Raw genomic sequence first — 24,826 nt, 5'->3', positions numbered from 1 at the left:
CGCTGAAAAAGATGGCGCCACCAGTTACTCAGTACTTCATTGTGGATGAAATGTACGACCAGTGTCAACATGTTTGGAAGAGATGGTAACACGAGTTGCATTGAATCATTAATAATAAATTAAAATTGATTACTTCCAATAGCAATAGAAATTAGGTAGAAATTATAAAAGTGAATCTTTCTACCTCTTTACAGCTTTCATATTCTTCAAACTTATATATTTACATATACATTTCAAATATTTATAAAACACAAACATTATAACATATTTTTGGAATGTGATGAAAGAATTATAAATATACTTTATCACTAAAATATTTATGATTCAATACGTAGAGTACACACGTGAATCATGATTACTCTTTATACTTAAAATACATATTCGTAGACTGTTAAAATTTCAATGTTTAAACATGTATGTGTATTAAACAAATCTAACAATTTCTTTTGAGATAGTAAGAAATTGCACACTTTCTTATTCTTTTATTTGATAAAGATATAAAAATATATGCTGCACAATTAAGTTCAAGATTACATCAAAATATTATATCTTTATTATTCATATAAACGGTATACAATATGTTACAAGTATATATATATAATGTAGGTATATATATAATATATATGTTCGTGTAAATTATACTTTAAAGCTAGGTACATAGATGTTTGTGCAGTAAAATTCGAAACACACTTTCCCTTGATTTATTTTCTTTTATAATTCCATATTCGGACGTTGGCTACAAAAGCCTCTCTATATATAATTATATACCGTAACCACAATTAGAGAGTGTGGAAGGTATAAATGTAAAAGCCAAAAAACATTTAAGATTACGAAACGAATCGAAAATATATTGTTGGTCATTGTTTAATCTCTATGTTCATATCTGTTCAAGGCACATTTGAAATATAATCAGTATGTTCATTTCCATATTACAGAGGAATTTACTAATATTAATTGTTCCTATCATTCCACTAATAGTATTTGGAGTTAGAGTTTAATGAAATTAAAAAAGTGAGAAAGAAAAGGAGAGAAAATCAATAGAAAAATATAAAATATTAAAAACTCCTTTAGCCAAAATCACAGACAAGTCCCTTACTTTCTCAAACAGAGCACAAGAATCGCATTTTTTTCATGGTCTCTTAATTCTAAAATAATAGTTATATAAATATTATAAATATACATTCATATGTATATATATATATGATATATCTAAATATATATATATATATGTAGGTAGTCTTATCAAATTATATACATACACGTATACATACGCTTCCTGATGCTAGAACTTTCTTCAACGTTAAAAATTTACATATATATCATTCTGATTCTCAGTCTACATGACATCATTTAGGTCATGTACGCACGTATAGCAGTATAAACAATGGTCTTCCATGTGTGTACATGTATATTGCGTATGTATATATATATATTTTTTTTTACACGTATATTTTGATTATATCCTTTTTTGATATTCAGATCATGAAGGATATCTTTCATAATACTGCACCTATTTCTATGTACATAAAATGTTTACAGAACATAATGAAATATAGATAAAACGTACGCCGATCATAATAACAAAATATAGTAACGAGTGACTTTGCAATAATTACGCCGTTACTACCACGTAGATATGATAAAATGCCCTGCTTATCGGCCTTGTTAACGTTAACGGTTTCGTTACCGTTCCTTCTTGATCGTACTCCTTATAACGCTTTTATTACATTAGAAAAATTCATTCGTAAGACCAAATCCCTGCTTTTCCAACATCATTCTATAATACACGCTCGCTAATACTCGCTTATTGCATCCATTTTTCCTACTCTTCATTGAATATTCAGCTAGTCAGGTCCTATATGACTATAATACATCCTTTGTTGGAAGTTGCACAAATTTCCCAACGAATATCATCAATATGCGGGCATTCTTGTTTCAAGTTAGATAAAATGACTATCATCTGCACTGCAGGTATTTATTAACAAGTATAGAATGTTTTACGTAACATTTTAATAATTACACGCAACGCAAAAGTGAAAACTAGAATCCTTCATCAATATATAATATAGTAACAAGATTATTCGTTAACAAACTATATAAAAAAGAAAACTATATTCCATTAAACCACATTTGTGGGACATTTATGCAACGTAAAAGAATAACATTTCCACATGTTCAGTGAGAAAATAATTATACCAGTATTAATATTCGTATTAACAGCGATTAACGACATAAATATTAACAATAATAACGTAGCACAGTTTTAATCAATTGGAAACGTTATTATTATTATCCTTTTTTTTTTTAACAGTAATCAAAGCAATTATTTTAATAATTCAGCTAATAAGAAATTGTATTAGGAAATGAACGCGAATAAAATTTTGGTTTGCTTAGTCAAGTTTACACCGCGAACGACTGCTAAATATCGAAAAATATATCTCTTATATATTATTTTTGGTAAGTTTTATTCTGTTGGCGGCAACTGCTGCAAGACATGCCAGTGCTTCTAAGTCCGGCGACGCACACCATGCTATTAATATTTTGTACAATTAATTTACGTTTTTAATATACTTAAATTAGAAACATATACAAATTGTAAAATTCGAGTGCAAATAATAATTTTCCCGACGAGAACATAAACATGTTTTCGCAACACGATATATAAATTACTAACAAATGAAATTAACATATAAAACGAATAATTATATAGCTTTGCTTGTCTCTACTTACGTTTATTAGATTCCTCCATTTCAACTTGTTTTGTATCATTCACAGCTGCTGCATTACGTGTGATGCTCTGTTTTCGTGCTTTTCTTTTTTGACTTCCAACAAGAAGTTTCTCAGCATCTTCTGAATTATCTGCTTGGGTTATTCGATTATATTGACTATTAGCTTGACCGTTATTATTCAGGTTATTTTGGTGCCTTTTATTGTTCGAGGTTGATGTTAACTTTTGTACAATCTTTTTTTTTTTCGTACGTTGTTGCTTCTTCTTTTCCTGAAATTCTTCTAAACTTAAAGATGGTAATGCTTCAATTTTCTTTTCTAAGTTAAAATCCCTACACAGGAAAATGAAAATAATACATTTTCATCACATATACCAGGAAATTGTATTGCTTAAATATAAAATTATCAAACTTACTCAGCTCGAAACCTCTTTCTTGCAGTCCAAGGCCCAAAATCCACTTGTCCTTCTGCACCTTCAGTTTCTGTCTCTTCTGGTTTTGAAGCCTCTATATTCCCCTCAGCACTGTACACATTGTTTATGTTATTTCTCTTTATGTACAATTAATATGAGCATACAACTTAAATATAAAAAAAATTTACTATACCTTTCAACAAGATGTTCCAAGTCTCCACGTGAACTATTTCCACCTTCGCTACTCAAGGAATCTGTTTTTTCACTGACATTTGAAGAAATAGAATTCCTTCTCTCGCTTACTTGACCATCAGTACTAAGAAAATCAACGGCCGAAACATATGATCGATATTAACGATAAATACATCGTTTTCATTTACACGGAAAGTAAATTTAATAGAATATTCCATTTACCTGCGACTTGAAGCTTGTCTTCTGCGCTTAGGTTGTTGTCCTGACACACCAACATTTTTCATTTGTTCTGCAAGGAACTTTTGGTAACGTAAACCTTTGCACGTTCGTTCGCTTCTAAAATTACTTTCTTCTGAAGGCATGTTTGCAATTAAAAAATTATTTATTTCTGTTTTCTCGTCTTCAGTGTCCTAAATGAAATTCTTATAGTTAATAATATAAATTTTATTATCGATTGAATAGTGAATTAACTTTAAACAAATTTTCTTACATATTGGTGTACATTATTGTTTGATTCAGTTTTTTTCCTCTTCTTTACATCAAAAAGATCAGCTTTACACTCTCTCTTATGATCAGGTGAAAAAGATATATCTAAATATTTTTTCTTGGGAGGTTTCGGAACTTCTGCATCATTTTCAATCACAGAGCCATTAATGATCATTTGCTCGTCTGCTTGTGTCTTTTGAGGTGTGAATAAAGAACTGAGGCCACCAATCTGGGATTCATCGGCTAGTTTGCCTGGTTGAATTGATTGTCCATCTCGCTTGTCAGATTTTGAATAATCGGAAGACTTGTTCTCAGTTTTTACACTTTCTATCAGTTGCTCATTAGAATTCACCTCTGCCTTTTTATTTGTAGGCCTAGTGTTCAAAGTACGTAGAGGAGGTGCTGGTAATTTGTACCATTTAAAATCAGGATTCGCATTTAGAAATGCATCTTTGTACTGAAAGATAATTAAAAAATGATGTAGTTAAAAATGAAAAATTTAACTTTTAATTAAAGTTTATGCAAGGCTAAAAATGCAAATGAGTTTGTAATATCCATAGAGTGATTACATCACTTTATATCAATGTACAATTATTAAGATGACATTTAACTTTGTTATTTATGCAAGTAAGTGTTACCTCCTGTGCCAGGTTTGTGTAAGAACGTTTTTGATCTGGATGAAGGGTGGCCCACCATTCTCCAAGTACCCTTGTAACAGCTCGATTTTCTAAATGTGGGAAACCAGACCGCACTGAACCACGATGTCGTTTACAAAAGATTAGAAAAGCATTCATCGGTCTTCTTGCATGGTGGGCTGGCTCTCTCAATTCACGTGGTTCCTGATTGTTATTTTTACAAAAATACAGAATATTAATATACATTCACAATAACAAAATTTAAAAGATAAAAACAATCGTCCTTTTCTTTTTTTCTTTTTGTTTAAATGTTACAAAAAAGCTAAGTAAAGTTCAAAACACGATATTACAAAGTATACACAATCGCTATATCGCATAATCCATTTATATAAACTGATATAAATACATCATTTAATTTTTATATGTTCATCTTGTTATTCGTTATAAAAACTATGTGAAAATAATAACGGGAAACATAAATGTAAAAGAATTAGATCTATTCTCAGTAATCTTTGCATCACAATATTCAGTCATATTACAGCTCTTCTGAAGCCTTAAAATCACATACCTTAAAAGTTTCTAAGGTCACGTATGCTTACCTGAACCTGCCTATACGTTTATAGGTAACAATAATGTATTAAAACTAATTACCTATCTCGGATCTAATTAAAGAAGCAAAAGTATAAACATATTGTTATCAATTTAATAAATGAGTACATATATAAGTCGTTTCGAAAATTCGTTCAAACATTCTATTCTTCGTCGTAAGTATTTCTTAATCTTTTATTAATGAAACGTATCGTCAAAAAAGTTATTCCGATAGATATATCGATGAATAGACCGTTGAAAAGTGATGACACGTTCGAGCAATCGAGTAAGCGTATTAAAATAAAAATAAAAATATTATAGACGCGCGACAATTTTCTCGTTAAATGAAATGAACCGATCTAAAGAAAATAGTTGCAGTATCTGATAATATTCAGAAACTCTGTGTACTCTGCTATCTAGACACACCTTCGCATTTAACGAAACATATAAGAAATGAGAAAACGTAAACGGGCATCAAGGCATAAGTATGACGGTGATCGCCTGATAATACGCACGTATATATATACCAACGGAAAGTGAAACGAAAAAACCGTATCCGTGTTTCCTTTCCGAATTTTAATCTTCGCTTAGTATTTTAACCATCCCGATAATTCAGTTTCACTAGGAAAGAAGAACAGCACGGTAAACGCGCTACTCGATATTTCGTGCAACATTGTGAAATCTGAACGTAAATCGTACCGAATCGTCTGTTAAATCGCGAAAGGAATGCCGTTTAATTGGTACGCGATGTCTGTAAAAATGATCATTCCGAAATAAACGATTCGGTTGCATGATAAATGTAAGAGAAAAAAAATGATGTCTATTTATGGTACAACGAGGAGAACGATCTACAAATGCTTGGGTTGGTAGAATCCAATGTCAAAAGAATGAAACATTCGCCACATTCCCAAAATATCTTGCAATCGTATTGACAGCGACATATGTACATACGCGTCTACATATGTATAATTAAAATTACACGTAGTGGTAGAGGATCTTATTGAAAAAGGTATAGAGAGATACTCGATCGTCGTAACAGGCATATGTTAATTTTCGTATTCTATCTAATTAGCTCGTCTGCACAAAGTACAGATCGTTTTCAATGAATCTCGCGATCGGTCGTTAATTTCGATTGATCGTAAAGAAGGGGCCGTTCATTTAGAAAAAAAAACGGAGAAGAAAATAATGGAGGAACTATCGCCTGTCATACGTCGCAGCTTTCGTTAATGGTATTGTACGTTGATTGCCCCGATCGTAGCAATCCTGGTAAAAAAAAATCTCGCAAAGAAAAATTCACCGACGTATCTCGCGGTTAATAAATGTCAATAACGATCGGCCGTTACGTATTTTTCTCACTGTATTTCATGACATCTTTCCGATGAGCGACTACTGACAGCTGCTCGTGCGAATGTAAATACTGCACACAGTAATCTATACGTCTTTCTATGCACCGATGATCTGGCAAATATTTGAATGAAGTGGAACGTCTGTTGAAAAGATTCCTGTCCGTGTAAAACGATAGCACGTCCTCGCGCCGTTCATACTTTGGCCTCTCTCGCTGTCAGATATTTATTAGCCGAGAACTAAACCGAAGACCAGTTGTTGTTCCTTTTCGTACGACTAGGTGTCTCGGGGCATTGCGAGGATCCCGTTTTTTGACTAAAAATCACCGCGAATAAATCACACGTTCGATCGTTCGAAAGGAGAAATTAATCAGCCGATGATATTTCGAATTCGCTACTGATACCAGCCTATCGAATACTCGTTCGTGATACTAGAAAAATCCGATCTATTTCTCCCTACTCACCTTGCGTTGTTGCTCGTTGGCAGCCATTTCTGATTTCACTTGACAATTCACTCAGCGGCGCATAATAAAGATAAAGCTTCGGAACTGGCCGCCCTCTCTTTTCCTCTGTGTCTCTCGCTTTCTTTCTCTGCCTCTTTTCCGTCCACGAATTAACCTCTCCTTCTTACGTGCTATTTCTATCCTCTTCTAGCGAACGCGGCGACGTTTGCGTTTGTTTCGCCTAGCCTGGTGTCAAAGAAAATTCCCCTCAAAACTTTCGATTTATTTATCACGCCCCACCAAATTGATTATCTCTCAAAGGGCACTTCAGATTACTGCTCGCTTCAGTCATACGAGCATTGTTATTCCAGCTATTTGCGATCACGACTAAACGTTTCCCGTGCGAACGTCACCAACGCAGAAACGTCACTATCGAAACCAGCAGTCACGCGCCTCCGCTCCTTACCAAACAATTACCTTCGATTAACCAATCAATTCTCGCTCCTATCGATATTCCACGCTCATTTTTTTAACACTTTTCGCTCGATTACCGAACTCTCTTGCATCTCGCCACCTTCTAAATACCCGCGACAAATCCAACTACCGATTACCTTTATGTCACGCGTATCTCCTATCCTGCGCATTCTATTCAAAATACTATCAGGTTCGCGCGTACCACCAATCCTGCCAATCGAATCGCGAGAAACTTACCAATCATTTTTTTTACTCCACGCTATCTTGGATCAAAATATTATTTTCCATCTAACGCGATACGTCGCGCGATACCTGTGAAATTGATACTGTAAATCTGATAATCAAACCATTTTCTACGATTAAAATCCAGTATTAGAGAAAGATTAAAGTAACTGTGTACAATGTGACATTGCGTGCGCATTGTGTACACGTTACTGCCACATAACCTCTTCGGTCGATGTCTGATTTGTGCAGTGTTTAAAACGTAACGTTGTTTTAGTTTTTAACTGAACGAAGCGTCTAAACTACTTATTGCAAATAGTATCGTGTATACTATTTGTTTGTATATCGAGATCAGTTAATTCGCGCACCATGGAGAAGTCACAGAAAATGCCCAAAGTGGCAAAAGTATGTAATTTTTATATTCCATCTATGTATATGAAATAACTGTTTACTTTACTTAAAATCATTTAAACGATGTATCTTACTTCAGGTGAAAAACAAAGCACCTGCCGAGATTCAGATAACGGCGGAGCAACTTTTACGGGAGGCCAAAGAAAGAGATCTTGAAATATTACCACCGGTATATTACATATTCTATATTCTCTCTTATTTATTATTTGTAAATGAAATCGAATATGATACATTTATATGTCTTCTAGCCGCCGAAGCAAAAAATCTCTGATCCTCATGAGTTGGCTGATTATCAGCATCGGAAGCGTAAAGCTTTCGAAGATAATATTCGTAAAAATCGCATGGTTATTTCAAATTGGATAAAGTATGCTCAATGGGAAGAAAGTCAGAAGCAGATACAAAGAGCACGGTATAATATCTGCATTGCTCTATCTTAATTTGATGTAGGGGGATTAGGTTTTAAAGTTTTACACTTACAAATTTCAGATCTATATACGAACGTGCTTTAGATGTTGACCACAGAAATATTACGTTATGGCTTAAATATACTGAAATGGAAATGCGAAATCGTCAAGTGAATCATGCTAGAAATTTATGGGATCGAGCTGTTACTATATTACCTAGAGCAAATCAATTTTGGTACAAATACACTTATATGGAAGAGATGTTAGAAAATATCGCTGGTAAATTTCCTCTTTATATTTTTAATCCAGAACGAAATAGTAAAAATGTATTATATATCGAATGATTTATCTAGGAGCACGTCAGGTATTCGAGAGATGGATGGAATGGGAACCAGATGAACAAGCTTGGCAAACTTATATTAAATTTGAATTGAGGTACAAAGAAATACAGAGGGCTAGACAAATTTATGAACGTTTCGTGATGGTTCATCCTGATGTTAAACACTGGATAAAATATGCACGATTTGAAGAGTCTCATGGCTTCATTAATGGAGCTCGTAATGTATACGAACGTGCCATTAATTTCTATGGTGACGAAAATTTGGATGAAAGATTATTTATTGCATTCGCAAAATTTGAAGAAGGGCAAAGAGAAGTAAATAGTAACTATGTTTTATCGAGTTGTATAGTACATATTATGGTTGTTAGTTACATACGATATTTTTATTATAGCACGATCGGGCGAGGGTAATTTATAAATATGCATTGGACCATATTCCAAAAGAGAAAACGCAAGAAATTTACAAAGCGTATACGATTCATGAGAAAAAGTACGGAGATCGTTCAGGTACAATAACACAAATTTACGATAGCGAGTATACGCTATCGTTAACTAGAAAGTGAGGAATGCAAAATAACTTATCAAACTCTTAATATTTCATTATACGACTTGTAGGTATCGAAGATGTAATTGTGAGCAAACGAAAATATCAATATGAGCAAGAAGTGAAAGAAAATCCTTCCAATTATGATGCCTGGTTTGACTATTTGAGATTAGTAGAGTCGGAAGGAAACGTAGATATTATTAGGGAAACTTATGAACGTGCAATAGCTAATGTGCCTCCAACCAAAGTAAGGATTATGATTATTTTGTTTAATTGAATGTATTTCTGATATTATAATGTTGTAGGAAAAGCAATTTTGGAGGAGATATATTTATTTGTGGATAAATTATGCCCTTTTTGAAGAACTTGATACCGAAGATATAGAAAGATGTCGACAAGTTTATAGGTGTGGTTAAAAAAAATATAGTAACTATTTTTTTTTTTACTTACGTGCATAAAGTATGATAATTCAATTAATGTGTCCATATTTTTTAGGGCTTGCATAGAATTAATTCCTCACAAACATTTTACTTTTTCCAAAATGTGGTTACTTTATGCGTATTTTGAGATACGGCAAAAGAACTTAACAGCAGCTAGAAAAACATTAGTAAGTATGAAAATAAAAGTATTTCTTTTAAAAGCAAACATTGTTTTGTTTAATTGTAGGGTATGGCATTAGGTGTTTGCCCCAGAGATAAATTATATCGTGGATATATCGATTTAGAAATACAGTTAAGAGAATTCGATAGATGTAGAATTTTATATGAAAAATTTCTCGAATTTGGCCCAGAAAATTGTACTACATGGATGAAAGTATGTAAAATGTACCATAGAAACACATAGAAATTTATCATTCGCCTTATAATATTAAAAGTAAACTAATCACAAACATATTTGCCAACAGTTTGCAGAATTAGAAACATTGTTAGGCGACGTAGAACGAGCACGAGCTATTTATGAATTAGCTATATCACAGCCTAGGTAAAAGATACTTACAAATGATTAATTTATATTTATATTCATTTCGTTACAATTCTGTATTGCGATATTACTGTAAATCGTAGATTGGACATGCCTGAACTGCTATGGAAATCATACATTGATTTTGAAATATCGCAAGACGAAACGGAAAATGCGAGGCAATTGTTCGAAAGACTGCTGGAACGTACGCTTCACGTTAAAGTAAGTTTAACTGTAATTTAATGTAATTCTACCGATGTGGTTTTGATAGAAACATCTTTTAATGACTTGTGATATGGAAGAGGTAAATAATACCGCAAGGAAAAACACATAGATCACATTACGGTATCAGTCACGCCCGAAGACGTGCCTGCCATCAACTAATTGCGTTAATCAGTCTAGTCAGTAAACACACACCGCTAACGAAAATATGCTCCTGACCAAGCAGATCTTTGTCCTCTAGAATATAATATATAAATCTATACTAATTAGTTAAAATATTCGATCTGACAATTTTTCAAAGTGTCTCAAAATACCTAAAGCAAAGATTGTCTTTGAATTTGATGAAACTTTCTTAGATAGTTATACTTTTGCTAAGACTTAAAGAGAGCTGCATAAGTTCTTTTAAAATTTCCCATTGATTTATAATTAAGAAAATACACGCAACAAATACGAGCGATCACCGATTACGACGTATTATTGCGATGCCAAGAATACGTGTGCATAAGTAAGAGTTAAATATAGAATACATAATCATAATAAGTTATTTCGTAATTTATTTATTTAGGTTTGGATTGCATACGCGAAATTTGAATTGGCAAATTCAACATCCGAAGATGGTGTTGATAATATTGTTTTGGCGAGAAGAATCTTTGAACGTGGAAACGACGCGCTTAGATCGAACGGAGATAAAGAAAGCAGAGCGCTGCTTCTAGAAGCATGGAGAGATTTCGAGAATGAAAAAGGGGATGATGAAACTCGAACGAAAATTATGGAGAAAATGCCCCGAAGGATCAAACGCAGGAGGCGTGTTGTTGGGGAGGACGGGGTAAAAATATTTATATTTTATTATATTTCATCATTCTTGTCGTTAAAAATCATTTGCTTTTTCTATTTATCATTTCTGCCCTTAGAGTGATGACGGTTGGGAGGAAGTATTTGATTTTGTTTTCCCAGAAGATGAATCACAAAGGCCAAATCTTAAATTTTTGGCATCTGCCAAGGCTTGGATGAAACAAAAAGAGATGTATGAAAAAAATGAAGGTAATCAGAACGTTAACGCTCAATCAGAATAAAATAGTTAAAAAGTTATTTAATATTAAAGACTGTTTATTTCTTTTGTAAATAAACTTAACGTTTGCCTTTTTGTAATTTGTATATAAATAAGTGAGTTGGTTCTGAATCTATTAATATCAACTTTGAAATATTAAACTATATTTATATATTATATTTTTTGTAATGTTCTGAAAATAGCCTTCATATTACTATATAGTATTTATGGTAATTATTTTTGCATGGGTATTCAGTCACCCTTTAATCTTTTGCGCTCGAACGGCGACTCTCGCTCGTCACAATGTTTCGCGTGGCAACTCGAGCGACGAGCGAGAAGCGACAGTCTCTGTTTATATTGAATTTCGTTATCTCCAGTTGATAGAAGCGAAGTATTCGTTCGAGAATAGGTCCCTTAGGCTGTTTATGTTTTCGGTTGGAAAGTGACATTGTGACGTAGAATTTCTCTACGACTGTAGTCTTGAATACGACGTGTCTAGCTTCAGTACAGTTTCGACGATCGTAGCAAGCCCACGTATTGCGAAGTTTTCCACTACTCGTGTTGAAAGTTTTAACGCGAGTTTGACTTTGAATTGTATGTAGTATCGAGTGATGTAGTATCGGGTACGAGAAATAGAAAAATTAGAGTAATAGACATCAGTGAATCCAGAAGTAGCAGCGATGACCCACAAGATTCTTGCAATTCAGAATACCTTGGTGAGTGTTTATGTAAAATATCACACCAAACGCAGCTACAGAACTCCGATAATTATATTTCTCAAACTGTAAACATAGATGATATATCAAAATATAACACTTCCACGTATGTTAATTTTTATATAAATTCATTTACGCGCGAAATCGTCTCGAGTTACTGCGCCGTCCGACCGAAAAAGTCGTCGAGCGCAAAGGGTTAATAATTTACTGCAATATTTCTAATGTGTAATGTTAATGTACAGTTTTAGAATTCACAATGAAAATGTAAATTTATAAACGTACAGTATATATAATTCAGAGCTTGAAAGAAGTGTCAACAGAAAGGCAGAGAGAATTACATCGTTATTTCACTCAATTTCGATACTTGCATTTCCTTCGCTCTGGTATTAAAATTAATATAATAAGTCATTAGATGCCAATGGCTACCATAAGTTAGTTTTATTTAAATTTATTTAAAATAAAATTTCATAAGTTTAATTATAGTAGATACTAGTTCAGTAGTTCACTTCACTGTCGATAAAAATATCCGACCAGTTTCAGCACTTTTTACAAAGATGGTGCCACCAGTTTTCAGTAGTTCACTTCACTGTCGATAAAAATGTGCGACCAGTTTGAGCACTTTTTACAGAGATGACACCACCAGTTACTCAATAGTATTATTTTGATATTAGTATATAGTAATTATGATAATTATTTTTGCATGTTAGAATGAAATAAAAAATTCGACACAAAAGTGTCATTTGAATATTGAATTAAGAGTATTCAGTAACCCTTTAATAATGTTTTAAATATTTTTATAGTAATTTTAATGTACAGTTCTAGACTTCACAATGAAAATGTAAATATAAACGTACATTATATATAATTCAGAGCTGAAAAGAAGTGTCGATAGAAAGACAATAATGAATTACATTGTTACTTCACTCGATTTCGATACTTGCATTTCCTATGCTCTGTCAGAAAGGGCGTACCGCAAGAGACTTCTTTCAAGCTCTAAAGAACGTATTAATCCCAGACATGTTTTATTCAACCATTTATGCAAATATAGTATACAAGTGAAAAGTACAAAATATTCTTTGGTAGTCATGCGTTTCTTACCACAATGGGTTAATTTATAAAAAGATTTCGGTATAAATGGTAAACAAAATTAAGTTTTCCTTGCAACAACTACATGCCATGAATATAAAAACTAAAAATAGTCGAAAGAAAGCAAGTAATTCTGGACATTAAACGCAGATCTGCTATAGCAGTTTCAAGTACTCTTGATGGCAGGAATAAATGAAGCCAGTATAAAAAGAAGGATATACAAATTATATCACTTTGTACTTATTACGATATAGTGAACTGGAATATCAATTTTCATATAGTTATTTATCCCCTTAATTTTATTTGTTTGTTGTATTATTTATTCATCTTTGTAGAATACTTTTCTTTTCTCGTCACTTTCGGAACCAAAAGCTAAATTATATTGCCAAAATGCTTTTACAGTGTATAACTTATAGAATGCTATTGTGAAACATTATTAATCTCTGTGTTTAATCATTAACTTTTTAATGAAGTTACTTAATTGATCTCTTCTTTTTAAGTTGAAAATATATCATAAAAGGAGTTTTGTCATAAATCAAAATTTGAATAGTAAGATGAAAACAATATTTACTTAATCCTCACATGTTCAAGTTTATATGATCCAATTACGTCTTCAGATTAATATTATAATTAATTTACTTATAAATAATAAAATGTTTTATAAGTTTAATAATAATATACCGTTATCAATCAGAAATTAAAAAATTAAAAGTACTTTATTGTTAGTAGTAGCAATATAAAATGATCAATGATTAGTAATTTAGTTTATTATAGCAATTAACTGCCTAACATTAATATAATTAATATTGTTAATTTTCTTTTTGCATCTTCTACTTTTCAGAGTCCACAATTTTCCAAAATTTTAATTTCAATATAAGTGATAAACAAAATTGATTGTTCCCCCCCCAACAGTTAGATGACATGTGTAGGAAAATTAGAAATGATCAAAGTGAAGTAAATAATTCTGGATATAAAACGCAAATCCGCTATAACAGATTTCATGTACCTGTGACAGCAGAAATAAATGAAGCTAATATAAAACGAAGGATATACATACATTGATTCTTCAAATTATATCACTTTGTACTTGTTACAATATAGTGAAAGTAGAATAGCAATTTTGATGTAGTAATCCATCCCCTTAATTTATTTTTTAGTTATATTATTTATTCGTCTTTGTAGAAGATTTCTTTTTTTCGTCACTCTCGAAACCAGAATCTAAATCGTCGCTCAAACATTTTTTCAGCGTATAGTTTTTAGAATGCTGCTGTGAATTTCTGTGTTCAGTCATCAATTTCTTAATGCAGGTTATTAGCTGTTCAAAAAAATTAGGATAACTATCGTATCCCGGGAACATATTTACATCTATTATCGCATATTTTCCGGTATGATTCTCGACAACAACATCTACGCCAACCAGACAAAGTCCAAAGAGTTCTGTAGCTCTCTTAACGATCTTTTCTAGTATTTCAGTTTTCGGTTTTACGGTTAAGGGAATGTCTTCTTCCGATAGAATCGACCATTTAGATTTCGAGCTGCTCTTACAAATATCGTGAGAACTAAAAAATATTGTGTTCAATGCGGTACAGTCTTCTTCGTAAAAGTTCTTGAAACTAGGTCTCTCAACTACATGAAAGTTTTCTCCAACTATGTATATTTTGTAAAGAATCGCATTGTGGTTGATAAATTCTTGAGCCACACAAGGAGGCTGACAATCTTTCACACCCTCCTCATTAAAAATCACCATCATCTGTGAGAAATATATATTTGTCATTAAAATTGTCGCTTAATATGCTTATTGTTTCGAATAATTAAAATACCTTATGCGCATCATTGGAACCCTGAGCGACAAGTGGTTTACAAAGAAATGGGAACTTAATACCTGTCATTTTTAACAGAGAGATATTCTCAATGGTATCCTTATTTTTAATTTCTACAAATCTTGGAGTAAACACTTCTAAAAAATACAAGATAAAATCAATAAATTATTATTATAAATTTGATAGATTTTTGCTAAGACTCATACTCTAATAAACTCTTTATTAATAAACATATTGCTTTAATTTTATTTACCATCAAGTAGTAAGCTTTCTTGTAAGATTTCATAAGATTTGTAACGATTTATTAAAATTCTAATATTGTCCAAAGGATCGATAACTATTATTTCAGGATGTTGGCAGAAGTATTCTTTTATTCTTGAAATGATTGCTTTGGCCTGAAATACAAATTAATCGTTAGAACATGGTTGATTGTAACCGATATATGAAAGATTATATCATACATTTTCATCGCCACACTCGGCATGCGCTAGTTTATCTGTCATTTTGTATATAAAAACATGAAATGGTCCCTGAAGTTCAAGATCAGAGTTTATATCGATCTGAAATAAGAATCAATGAAATATATTTTACTAAACACTGAAAACTAAATAGAAAGCAGTATGACAAAATTTACATATACATAACCTTACTTTAACATAACAGATTCTAGGATATAAGTTTGTAATAATGATTGAAAGAGCATTTAAAAATTCTTTACCATTTTTAGTAGAAATCCTTCGGATTCGCAGACATTATAAAAATCATTCCAGTTCGATTTCTGTCGCTTTTTCTCGGATATTGAATAACCAATGACATACTTGTCGCACATCTTTTCACGCTCTTTTCCTACGTTAAATATAATTTTTATCCACTAAAGCGCGTATATAGCGCATTATTTCAATAGTTCACTTAAATAAGCTGGAACCCGATCAACGCGTAATCTACAAATATCTCGTATCAATTAACTTCATATTTTTATCGAATCGTAAGGTTATGTTTGGTACGTTTTAAAAAAACATCCTTCACAGTATTATTGCGTTCTCCCTATTCGTATACATTTTACACGTTGGGTGTATAAAGCATTTATGCCCCTATAAAACTTTTTACACAAACAGAGTTATGGTAATTTATTTTAAAAAATATAATAAATAATCACAGGTTGGCGATATAATAGTGACAAGCACATTCTATTGTTTATATTCGATTACACAAAGCATATATTTTAATATCCCAATACGTAAAATTATTTATGATTATTGTTCTGTCTATATATTTACTCAATGTTATTTCTCATCATTCGTTTAGCGTTCCTTTGAAAAAAACATAGATATTATTGAATATGTCACCGACGTTGTTGCATCTTCAATTGCGTTTTTTGCGATGTATAGATCACCTTGATATATCTTGCATAACATGTTTTGCATCAAATCAGCAATTCTAAATTTCTCCCATGCTTTGTACGAGCGACTAAAAAAGGATCGATTAAATGTTGTAAACAGTACAGATTTCACAAAACAGATCGCGTGATAAAGCTATTTCATAATATAACGATATTGAGATTTAAATGATTTAACGTTGGCTCCGAAAATTGTAAGTACTATGATGAATGTTTTATAAAAATGATTATTTTACCATCGATGATTCATTCCAAGAGGTCAACATCTTTTTTGTTACGAAAATACTAGTATTATCATGAAAATTGTTCGCGTTTTCTCCGTCAGCCGGCTTTTTTGTCAAAATTCGAACTTCTCCGATAGAATATGAACCGGAACTCGGTACATATAGTTCTCCTTCCGAATGCGAAGCTATATCCGATGAAATTTCAATCTAAAATATAAAAATGCTATTCCAATGCGAAGAACTTTTAGGGGAGCGTAATTTTAATATTAATCTATTAGGCTTTTAAGCTGAAATTATTTTAGTCTTTTACCTTATTCGATTCTATCGAGGATATCGTTGAAATGGTGTTAGATAGTCTGTAAAAAAACATACAACTTCTGAAGATATCAATTAATAATACAATCTTGAGACTTAAAAATAATTTTATGCACGCTTCTTTTTAAGTAATCAGTTATTTCTTTTACCTATAATTTTGATTAAGCACACTCGAATAATTTGTATCAAGGCACGTAGAAGAAAAGAATTTTTTATTTACTTCATCGTACACGTCCGATAAAATCTTTTCCTTTTGAAACACACTATCGAAACAGGAATTATTCATAGTTATTACTCTACCACCAACAGCGTTCTCCGTTTCTGATGTCTGTTTACGTTCGTTCATTTCTTGTGAAAGTTCCGTATTATTCTTCGAGGAAGATCGAAGAGATACGCAATCGTGCAAGGAATCAGACGACGAAGCCTGTGAAAAGTGATTACTACTGTTCTTATTCGAACGTAACACTGTGGATTTCTCTTTTCGTAATGCAGAAAGTGCGTCGTTAGCTAATGGCAGTGTTTTAATTAATGCTCTAGTGTCTTCGCGAGCCAGATTTTCACTTTCTTCATTCGTTAGTTTCGTTAATACTTTATTCATTTCTTCCATGGGGATATTCTTGTCCCGTAAGATTATTTTATCATTCGCGTCCTGTGATATATTATTTGAATTTCCATCTTTATTATATTCACCGCCACATTGTTTCGTTCCTAAACTTTGATCTTTCTTAGAAGCGCAGTTATTATCTTTTTCAGATTCATTTCTTTTATCATCAACTTCAACATTTTTCATACTAGAATTTTCCTTTAGAAATTCAGTATCAGAATTTATTTTAGATATCGTTCCACTTTCAGAATTTTCTTTCATCGATGGAGATACATTCTTATTACTCCCTTCTGAGGATTGACTTTCCAAACCAGAAACCTGTCCATTAACGATATCATTTTTAGTTTTATCAGATCTACTGTCTGAAATAGTTTTTTCTATAATTCTTTCAGTAACGTTTGAATTCTCCTCTTCATCAGCCACAGTTTCTAATCTTAAATTTTGTTTCCCAGACCCGACCTCCGATTTTTCAACTTCCACAATTTGCGCCGTTTGAATATCCGTGGAGGTCGCATTATTTCTCGCTGTATCTTCTGCAATGAACAACTCCAGGCTCCTAGTATTCGTCGCGGCACCCTTCAAACTCTCCATCAAGCTTTTCACCATCAAAGACACGATCTCATTAACGTCGAACATATTTTTAATTTTATCCTCTATAAACCGCGTTTCTTCTCGAAGTACGCACGCAATCAAATGCTCCGCGCCTTTCACTTCCGAAAGAAATTCCTTTAAAACATGCTCGTGCAGTTTCGTGCAATCTAAATTATTTTTTTTCCCATCTTCTTTCTCCATCGCGTTTAATCTCAAATTCGTTGCTTTCCCATTAAAATCGTCGTTAATTTGCGATTTTGAAACTTCTTCCGACATCTTGGTCTCATTAGCTGTTTTCGTGTCCGTGCTGGAAGATAAAGGACACGTCGAGGAAGTTGCCAGACTCGAGCCATTATTTCCCGCTTGAATTAAACGCCTCTTGAGAGGATGAATTTGTCTTATTTCTTTTAATCCCGTGTTTGTATTATATTCATCAGTGTTGTCGCTCGATTCCGTGGTTTCTTCAATTGGAAATTTTCTATAAGCACCCAAACGATCTTTCGTTCGTAAATTTGATCGTATTGGAATTTTTTCTACGGTTTTAGAAGCGACACATTTTTTCCTGCAGTCATTATCCTTTTTTACGAGCAAATTCCTTTTTAATGGTACGGATGTTTCTTTGACGGTGGCTTTAATTTGTTCCATTTGACTAAATCCCTGCTTTTTAAGCGGTGGATTTTTTATTCCCCATTTCGAATCCTGTTTTTCTTTATTTCTTCCCAAATGATATAAATTGTCTATTGTTGTTGCCTCAACTTTTCGCCTGTTCAATGGCCTGTTCAAGGATTTTCTATTAATTATCGTTCTTGTAGTATCTTCTACGAGATATTCTTCAACTTCCGGTCGCAATAAGAACTTGTCGATGGTTTTCGTGGATCGAACAACATTATCGATTACTTTATCGTATGCAGCTAGAATGTTGTCCAATTCGTTTATGGAAGGTTCGTAGAAATTGTAAAGCTCGTCATCTGAATCCTCCTCCGAAGAAGTCGCACCTGAAGAAATAGTACAGCTGTGATTCTTTGAATTGGATTTCTCTTCACTTAAATTGCAATATGTTTTAACGATACTCGTGAAACGTTGATCTATACATTTATATCGTTTATCCTTCTCCGTTTCACGCTCCTCACAAATTTCTTTGTGCCTTTTTTTGTTAATCATATGCGTCTCTTCTATTTCTTTGCTCGACAATGGAACATTTCCATGCAAAGCGTTGTTCAAAGACGGAGAACGTTCGTTAGATTGTTCGATGCTATCTTTTGTTGGGATTTGTGGACTTACCAATTCTTGGACAAGCCTCGAAGATTTTTTGACACCATTTTCTCCTTCGTTTTGCAATTCGATGTGATCCTCGGGGTCTTCCGTTTCCAAAGTTTGCAAAGCAAACCGTACCTGTTTCTGTTCGCTTTTGGAAACTATTTTTATTTTCGATTTATTTGTTTCTTCCTGCCCATTTTGGATCGATTTCTCTGTGGGTTCTTCTAATTTTTCATTATCGCATTTAGTATCTAGGTCTACTGAAATAGCTGTGCCTATGTTTTCTTCAGTCTCAACATTCATTACCAATTGCTCCTCTGCTTTAAATACTATTATTTCTTCTTCGTTTTGAATCAATTTTTTATTATTTTCTTCCATCAAAACATCACCAGACTCTTTCAAAACTTTGTCCGATTTCTCTTCAGAATCCAATTCATCGCGATCTTTGCCGTTCCTTTTCTTAAATTTGCCATTCATCGACTTGGCGTCATTATCACTCTCTAGTATCTTCACAACTTTCTCCTTACGCCTTGGAGATTCGGTTTTTCTGCAAAAATCATGGCACACCACGTAAGTCGCAACATTTTGGGTTTCTCGTACAAAGGAGGGGTCCGGTGAAATATGGACGTTGCCCAAATTTTGAGTGATTAATTCTCCTCTGATGGTCAACGATGGACCCATCTGAACCGAGCACGTATCGATTTTCTTGTTCTTCTCAGATTCCTGCTTCGAAGGACACGTCTGCTCGTCGTTTCCTCTTTCTTCCGTCATTTCAGCTGCGTCGATGTCCCTTTGCCGCGAATATTCTTTGTATGGATCGTCGGAGAGTTTGAATTTCGGAGCGGACAGATCGATAGTTCTTCTTGGCTTGATCGTAGTACATTCCTTGGTTGAAAATTGTCGGCTCTTACGACCAACGAAGCTGGTATCGATCCAGTCGTTCGCTTCTTGAAATTTATGCGCAACGCGCTCACGAATATATAATAATTGATCATTTTCATCGTCGAGAAGCGTCTCGTTCGGATATCTGAAACAAGTTGTACATTATATACATTTATTCTGGTAAAAATATAGAAAAGAGATAAATATGTCTATAGGAAAGTTTGAGTAGATGAATAGTGTGAAAGAATTTAGTCGCCTAAGGATATTATTAAATTTTATAATAAAATATTGACGAAGGTATAATAATATGCTAATGGCAGTGTAATAAATTAAAAAATATTTATAGTTTATGGCATATCAATTGCCGTTGACGCAATTTCGATGAGTTATTATAGAAAGTTCTTTTTTTAAAGTTAGATACATGTTCAAAATACACACCCTTTGTATCAGCGCTTCTCAAATCACGTTTTACATAAATATGTCTGATTATGATACATTATTTAGAGACTAGAAGGTTTTATTTTAAAATGGGAAAGATCATAGCAAAGTTTTGGCCAACGTTTTTCTAATTCAACTACAATAAAAAATCGAACATAACTTATAAATAGCATAAATTATTTACATACCATTGGTTGAGAACTACTGAACTATATTATCATCCTTTAACCCTTCCATTATTTTCAGGTCTATATAACACAATTACGTGTTAAGACTAATATTATAATTTGTATATTATAATTAACTTGCTTATAAATAATAAAGTACGTTTCATAATTTTAAAAATAACACGTACACTCTCGATTAATTCTCTAACGTTGACGCTATTCTAAATATTGTGTTTCATCGTTTGAACTATTTATAAATATTTATTACAGATAATATATAAATAAAAAGCTTACACGATTGAAGATTTTTTAAGGCGGCCAGAATCAGTGACCATACTTATTTCTTTCAGCCGAATCTGCGCATCTTTCACCAACTTTTCCACGTCTTCGATTGCTGCGGTCGTTTCTGGGCTAAGAAACGGAGGAGAAACCGGAAGCGATACGGTGGATCCCTTGCTGTCAGGCTGGAAACGAAGCAATAAATAATGAGGTATGGGAACATTTGCTGTCCAAACCCTCACTCCATCATCTAGGCGTTCTCTATCATCCAAATAATATCATGGATATACAAGAAAAATTCGCTAAACGCATTGCAAGCTTACAAGTAGGTATCCGTTTAATATATATGAAATTTTTTAAACATAATAATACCGTATCGCACCTGTTCGCTGTTGATAATCTTCGCCGGAGTTAGAGGAACCCTTTTGGTACTCCTGACGGTCTTTGGAACGGAGCATTTGGAATCTCTGACACGATTTCTTGTCGAGTGAATTTCTTCCCTTTGCCGCGTTATTGGCACGCGAGTTTTGCAATAACAATCGCGTGCCGATTGCGAGTGCGAGTCCATTCTCGAGTAACAAAACGGAGGTAAACCGACGGCCCGATCCGTGCTCAAATCGAGGTATTCTAAAACATCGTGATTCTTCCTGCAACAAAAGAAGTTATCGTATTCATAACATGTATTTGCAAATATCGAAAATATTTTTAAACGTTTTCACCGTTTATACATCAAAATTAATATCGAAAAAAGTAATTGGATGCGTCTCGTGTATGATTTACATTTTTATTATTGAATTCAACGTTTATTTTAACTAGAGATGGTAATAGAATGTTCATAACGATTGTACAATCGCTAGATCTTAATTCTTTTATTCGCAAAACAACAAAAGAATAAAATAGAATAACAGAAGCAAGATCTTTCGTATTCAAAAAGTGTTGCCAGAAATAATTGGCATCGACAACGTACCATGAAAAAAGAAGAGAAGGATGTGGCGTGTCGCGAAATAACGGAAGAGGAGAAATAAAACACGCGGCTGTTCAGCAAGGCAAGTTCAAGAACCGATGACAATAAAGTTATGAATTTCTTTCGAACAGGGGTGGTTGCCCTCGAGCTTCCACCTCTTTCACGGGCCAAGCAGAAAATCAAACCGACCCGTGCATTACGTCGCCGAGTATTCCACGTTCCTTGGCTACGCCAAGATGTGTCTATCTATGTATATGTGGCATAATATCGATCCTTAAAGGGAGCCGCTTCTTTCCTCCGTCATCGATTCTCCGTTAATCGCGAAATTTACGAAAAAATTGCATTATCATAGAGCGCACGGTCCTCTCTTGCTCTCTTTCAATTAAAGAAAAAGAAGAAAGGCAAACAAAGCTCCTGCATGCGCTGGTTCGAATAATTTTCAGCGCGTTACTTATCCTAAATTAAATTAACTGCAACTTAAAGTCTAATGAGTTAAAATAATCATCAAGTTACAGGAAAGCAAAAGAAAAATAGATTAACATACATTTCTGAGAATACTTGCAAATATTTGCAAGTATGTATATTTGTATGGAAACATGCAGGAAGCGTTCAAAGAATACTCTTTAGCAAGTGTAGAGGACGATAGTTGGGAAGCGTTTGGAGTCTGCGGGTCCAAAGTTTAAGTGAATTTTAAAGTTAAATCTCGAAAACGTAGGACAAGAACAATTTCAAAAGCTGTCTGCCTAAAAATTCAAAATATTTCATAGAGTTAAATAACACAATTCCAGCAGAGAACACCATTAATATTTATCACCTGTATTCGTATCCAGCGATAGAAAAATCGGAGTTGGTGTTTCCAGGGATTGTTTCGAAATTCTCAATCACTTGAATAATGTATAAACAACGTGGGCACGTAATAGAAAATGTTCTCTTGTTAGCCGCTTCTTACAAGTATTTTCATTAATTCACCATATTTGACTGTAGATAAGAAACGGGAGGGTTAATGTAGGATCAAGAGATTTGTATCTCTTAAAATTCCATTAAAACTTTTACAATTACTTTTATAATTAAAACTTTCACGATTCTTCTGAGGCTTCTCGAATCTTCAAGCGCGCATTTTTGATACAGAAATTTCTGTAAATCCATATATGTAAACATTTCTAATCATATATGAATTAATTTTTTTTAATCAAACGAATAATATTATATTTGTAATCATGTTACACAAACGAGTGTGTGAAAAGTCGTACAATGCAATGTATATTCTTAATAATTAACGATTATATCAAAGAAACTGGCATTAACAGCTTCTTCTCTATTTAGAGAAGAAGAGATTTTAATGATTAGACAAATCACGCTGAGAAAAACTTATAATCGCACAACTAAAGAAAGGAATTTTATTTAACTCGTGGTTAAGTAAAAAGATATTGGCTACTATTAAATTTAATTACTCACAAAAAAAAAACTCACAGCCAAAACTGACCACGTTCCAACTTTCCATTCGCCTTATATCTCTACATGCGAGCAACAATGTAAGACCCAACTCGTATAACGTTGAAGACGTCCATTCTTAATTCTACAATTAAAAGAATTCTCGATTAATGGAAAGTCTAGTTAATAATTTAATCGTTTAGCTTAATTGATTCGTATGAAATCCCGTTACGTACTACTTGGATTAAATAATGCTCGAGAGCATTATTAAAGGTGCACGCTATTATTTATTTTGCTGCTCGTTCCATATGAACTTTAAATCGACTAGAATCGATCGGTTCGCCACACCTGCAGACCTACACGAGGGAACGCGGGACGGTTCCGCGTAAAATCGTAATAGGAAAATCGTGGAGGGTGACGTCGATGCATCCCCCCAACAGACTTTCCGCTTTAATACATAGCTACTCACACACGTGGAACGTTCGTGATCAATAGCGGTACGTCAAAGCTACGTAATTCGCGAGACGTCCTTTAAAGTCGATGGATCACTCCACGATGTTACATTACCCAGGGTGAGTCACCTTGCCGTGAGACCGGAGCCACTTTACCCGTGCTGTACGCATCGCGTCCATGTGAGAACTCCTCCGACTTTTGCATAAGAAAAGTTTCGAAATTCTTACGTCAGAATTAATTTACAAACGATTACACATTTTTTTTCACCCAGCAATTGTATAGATTTATGAGAGCTGTAATATGTTACACAATTATTTATATTTATAATCACTTATAGTGAATTTAAATAAAGATAATTGTCAAAATAATTGATTTTCCCTCTGTTACTCTATAATGTAGCTATTTTACGTTCACAAGTTCGTGGCTGAACAGTAGTTTGCAAATAGGACATTAAAGTGTAAGCTATAGCGAGATACGGAAAATAGCAAACAATGAGTTATGACAATGAGATTAAAATCTTTTAAACACGGCCACGTGCGAATTGATCCAACTTTTAATCAGATCCTATATAACGTGCACGGGGTTTGGACATAACTGCGATATACACGAGTCCATGTATGTATAATTAATGAACGGAACGAGGGAGAATCCGGCGCAATGGGAAAAATCCTGGTCGCTGGTGAAAAGTTGCGGGCAACCGATCGATTCGAGTCGTCATTCACGCAGCCGCGCTTTTCTTCCACGCTTTTTTT

At 33.4% G+C, this 24,826-nt stretch overlaps 5 protein-coding genes across 5 annotated transcripts in view; 1 reads left to right on the top strand and 4 right to left on the bottom strand.

Annotated features, from left to right (window-relative positions):
- Positions 1-530: 530 nt before the first annotated feature.
- On the bottom strand, positions 531-7,072 carry Bbx (bobby sox). The gene is made up of 8 exons (XM_076896935.1): positions 6,848-7,072; positions 4,456-4,656; positions 3,822-4,274; positions 3,554-3,741; positions 3,333-3,455; positions 3,143-3,250; positions 2,731-3,059; positions 531-2,530 (listed from the first exon to the last, which is right to left on the bottom strand). The coding sequence occupies exons 1-8, from the start codon at positions 6,872-6,874 to the stop codon at positions 2,442-2,444; spliced, it is 1,518 nt and encodes a 505-aa protein (XP_076753050.1). The 5' UTR covers positions 6,875-7,072; the 3' UTR covers positions 531-2,441.
- Positions 7,073-7,891: 819 nt separating this feature from the next.
- On the top strand, positions 7,892-11,628 carry Crn (pre-mRNA splicing factor crn). Its single transcript, XM_076896907.1, has 14 exons — positions 7,892-7,927; positions 8,013-8,102; positions 8,182-8,342; positions 8,420-8,616; positions 8,691-8,992; positions 9,070-9,184; positions 9,293-9,468; positions 9,527-9,627; positions 9,717-9,828; positions 9,888-10,034; positions 10,126-10,202; positions 10,286-10,403; positions 10,969-11,229; positions 11,315-11,628. The coding sequence occupies exons 1-14, from the start codon at positions 7,892-7,894 to the stop codon at positions 11,474-11,476; spliced, it is 2,055 nt and encodes a 684-aa protein (XP_076753022.1). The 3' UTR covers positions 11,477-11,628.
- Positions 11,629-13,950: 2,322 nt separating this feature from the next.
- On the bottom strand, positions 13,951-15,939 carry LOC143424711 (inositol-tetrakisphosphate 1-kinase). Its single transcript, XM_076896966.1, has 5 exons — positions 15,792-15,939; positions 15,535-15,633; positions 15,327-15,468; positions 15,074-15,210; positions 13,951-15,003 (listed from the first exon to the last, which is right to left on the bottom strand). The coding sequence occupies exons 1-5, from the start codon at positions 15,900-15,902 to the stop codon at positions 14,416-14,418; spliced, it is 1,077 nt and encodes a 358-aa protein (XP_076753081.1). The 5' UTR covers positions 15,903-15,939; the 3' UTR covers positions 13,951-14,415.
- Positions 15,940-16,372: 433 nt separating this feature from the next.
- The window catches only part of LOC143424879 (uncharacterized), a 48,071-nt gene continuing 39,617 nt past the window's right edge, over positions 16,373-24,826 (bottom strand). Inside the window, exons 4-9 of the mRNA XM_076897238.1 lie at positions 21,609-21,873; positions 21,242-21,411; positions 17,158-20,487; positions 17,004-17,049; positions 16,706-16,900; positions 16,373-16,540 (exon numbers count right to left, since the gene is read on the bottom strand). Of these exons, the coding sequence (XP_076753353.1) occupies positions 16,511-16,540; positions 16,706-16,900; positions 17,004-17,049; positions 17,158-20,487; positions 21,242-21,411; positions 21,609-21,873 (4,036 nt within the window). The 3' untranslated portion in view covers positions 16,373-16,510. The remainder of the gene's footprint in view (positions 16,541-16,705; positions 16,901-17,003; positions 17,050-17,157; positions 20,488-21,241; positions 21,412-21,608; positions 21,874-24,826) is intronic.
- LOC143424450 (uncharacterized) lies at positions 22,385-23,336 on the bottom strand. The gene is made up of 3 exons (XM_076896506.1): positions 23,250-23,336; positions 23,005-23,120; positions 22,385-22,613 (listed from the first exon to the last, which is right to left on the bottom strand). The coding sequence occupies exons 1-3, from the start codon at positions 23,334-23,336 to the stop codon at positions 22,505-22,507; spliced, it is 312 nt and encodes a 103-aa protein (XP_076752621.1). The 3' UTR covers positions 22,385-22,504.

Source organism: Xylocopa sonorina, chromosome 6 (genome assembly GCF_050948175.1).
Source record: "Xylocopa sonorina isolate GNS202 chromosome 6, iyXylSono1_principal, whole genome shotgun sequence".
Lineage (NCBI taxonomy): Eukaryota > Metazoa > Arthropoda > Insecta > Hymenoptera > Apidae > Xylocopa > Xylocopa sonorina.
This window is presented reverse-complemented; position numbering and strand designations above follow the sequence as displayed.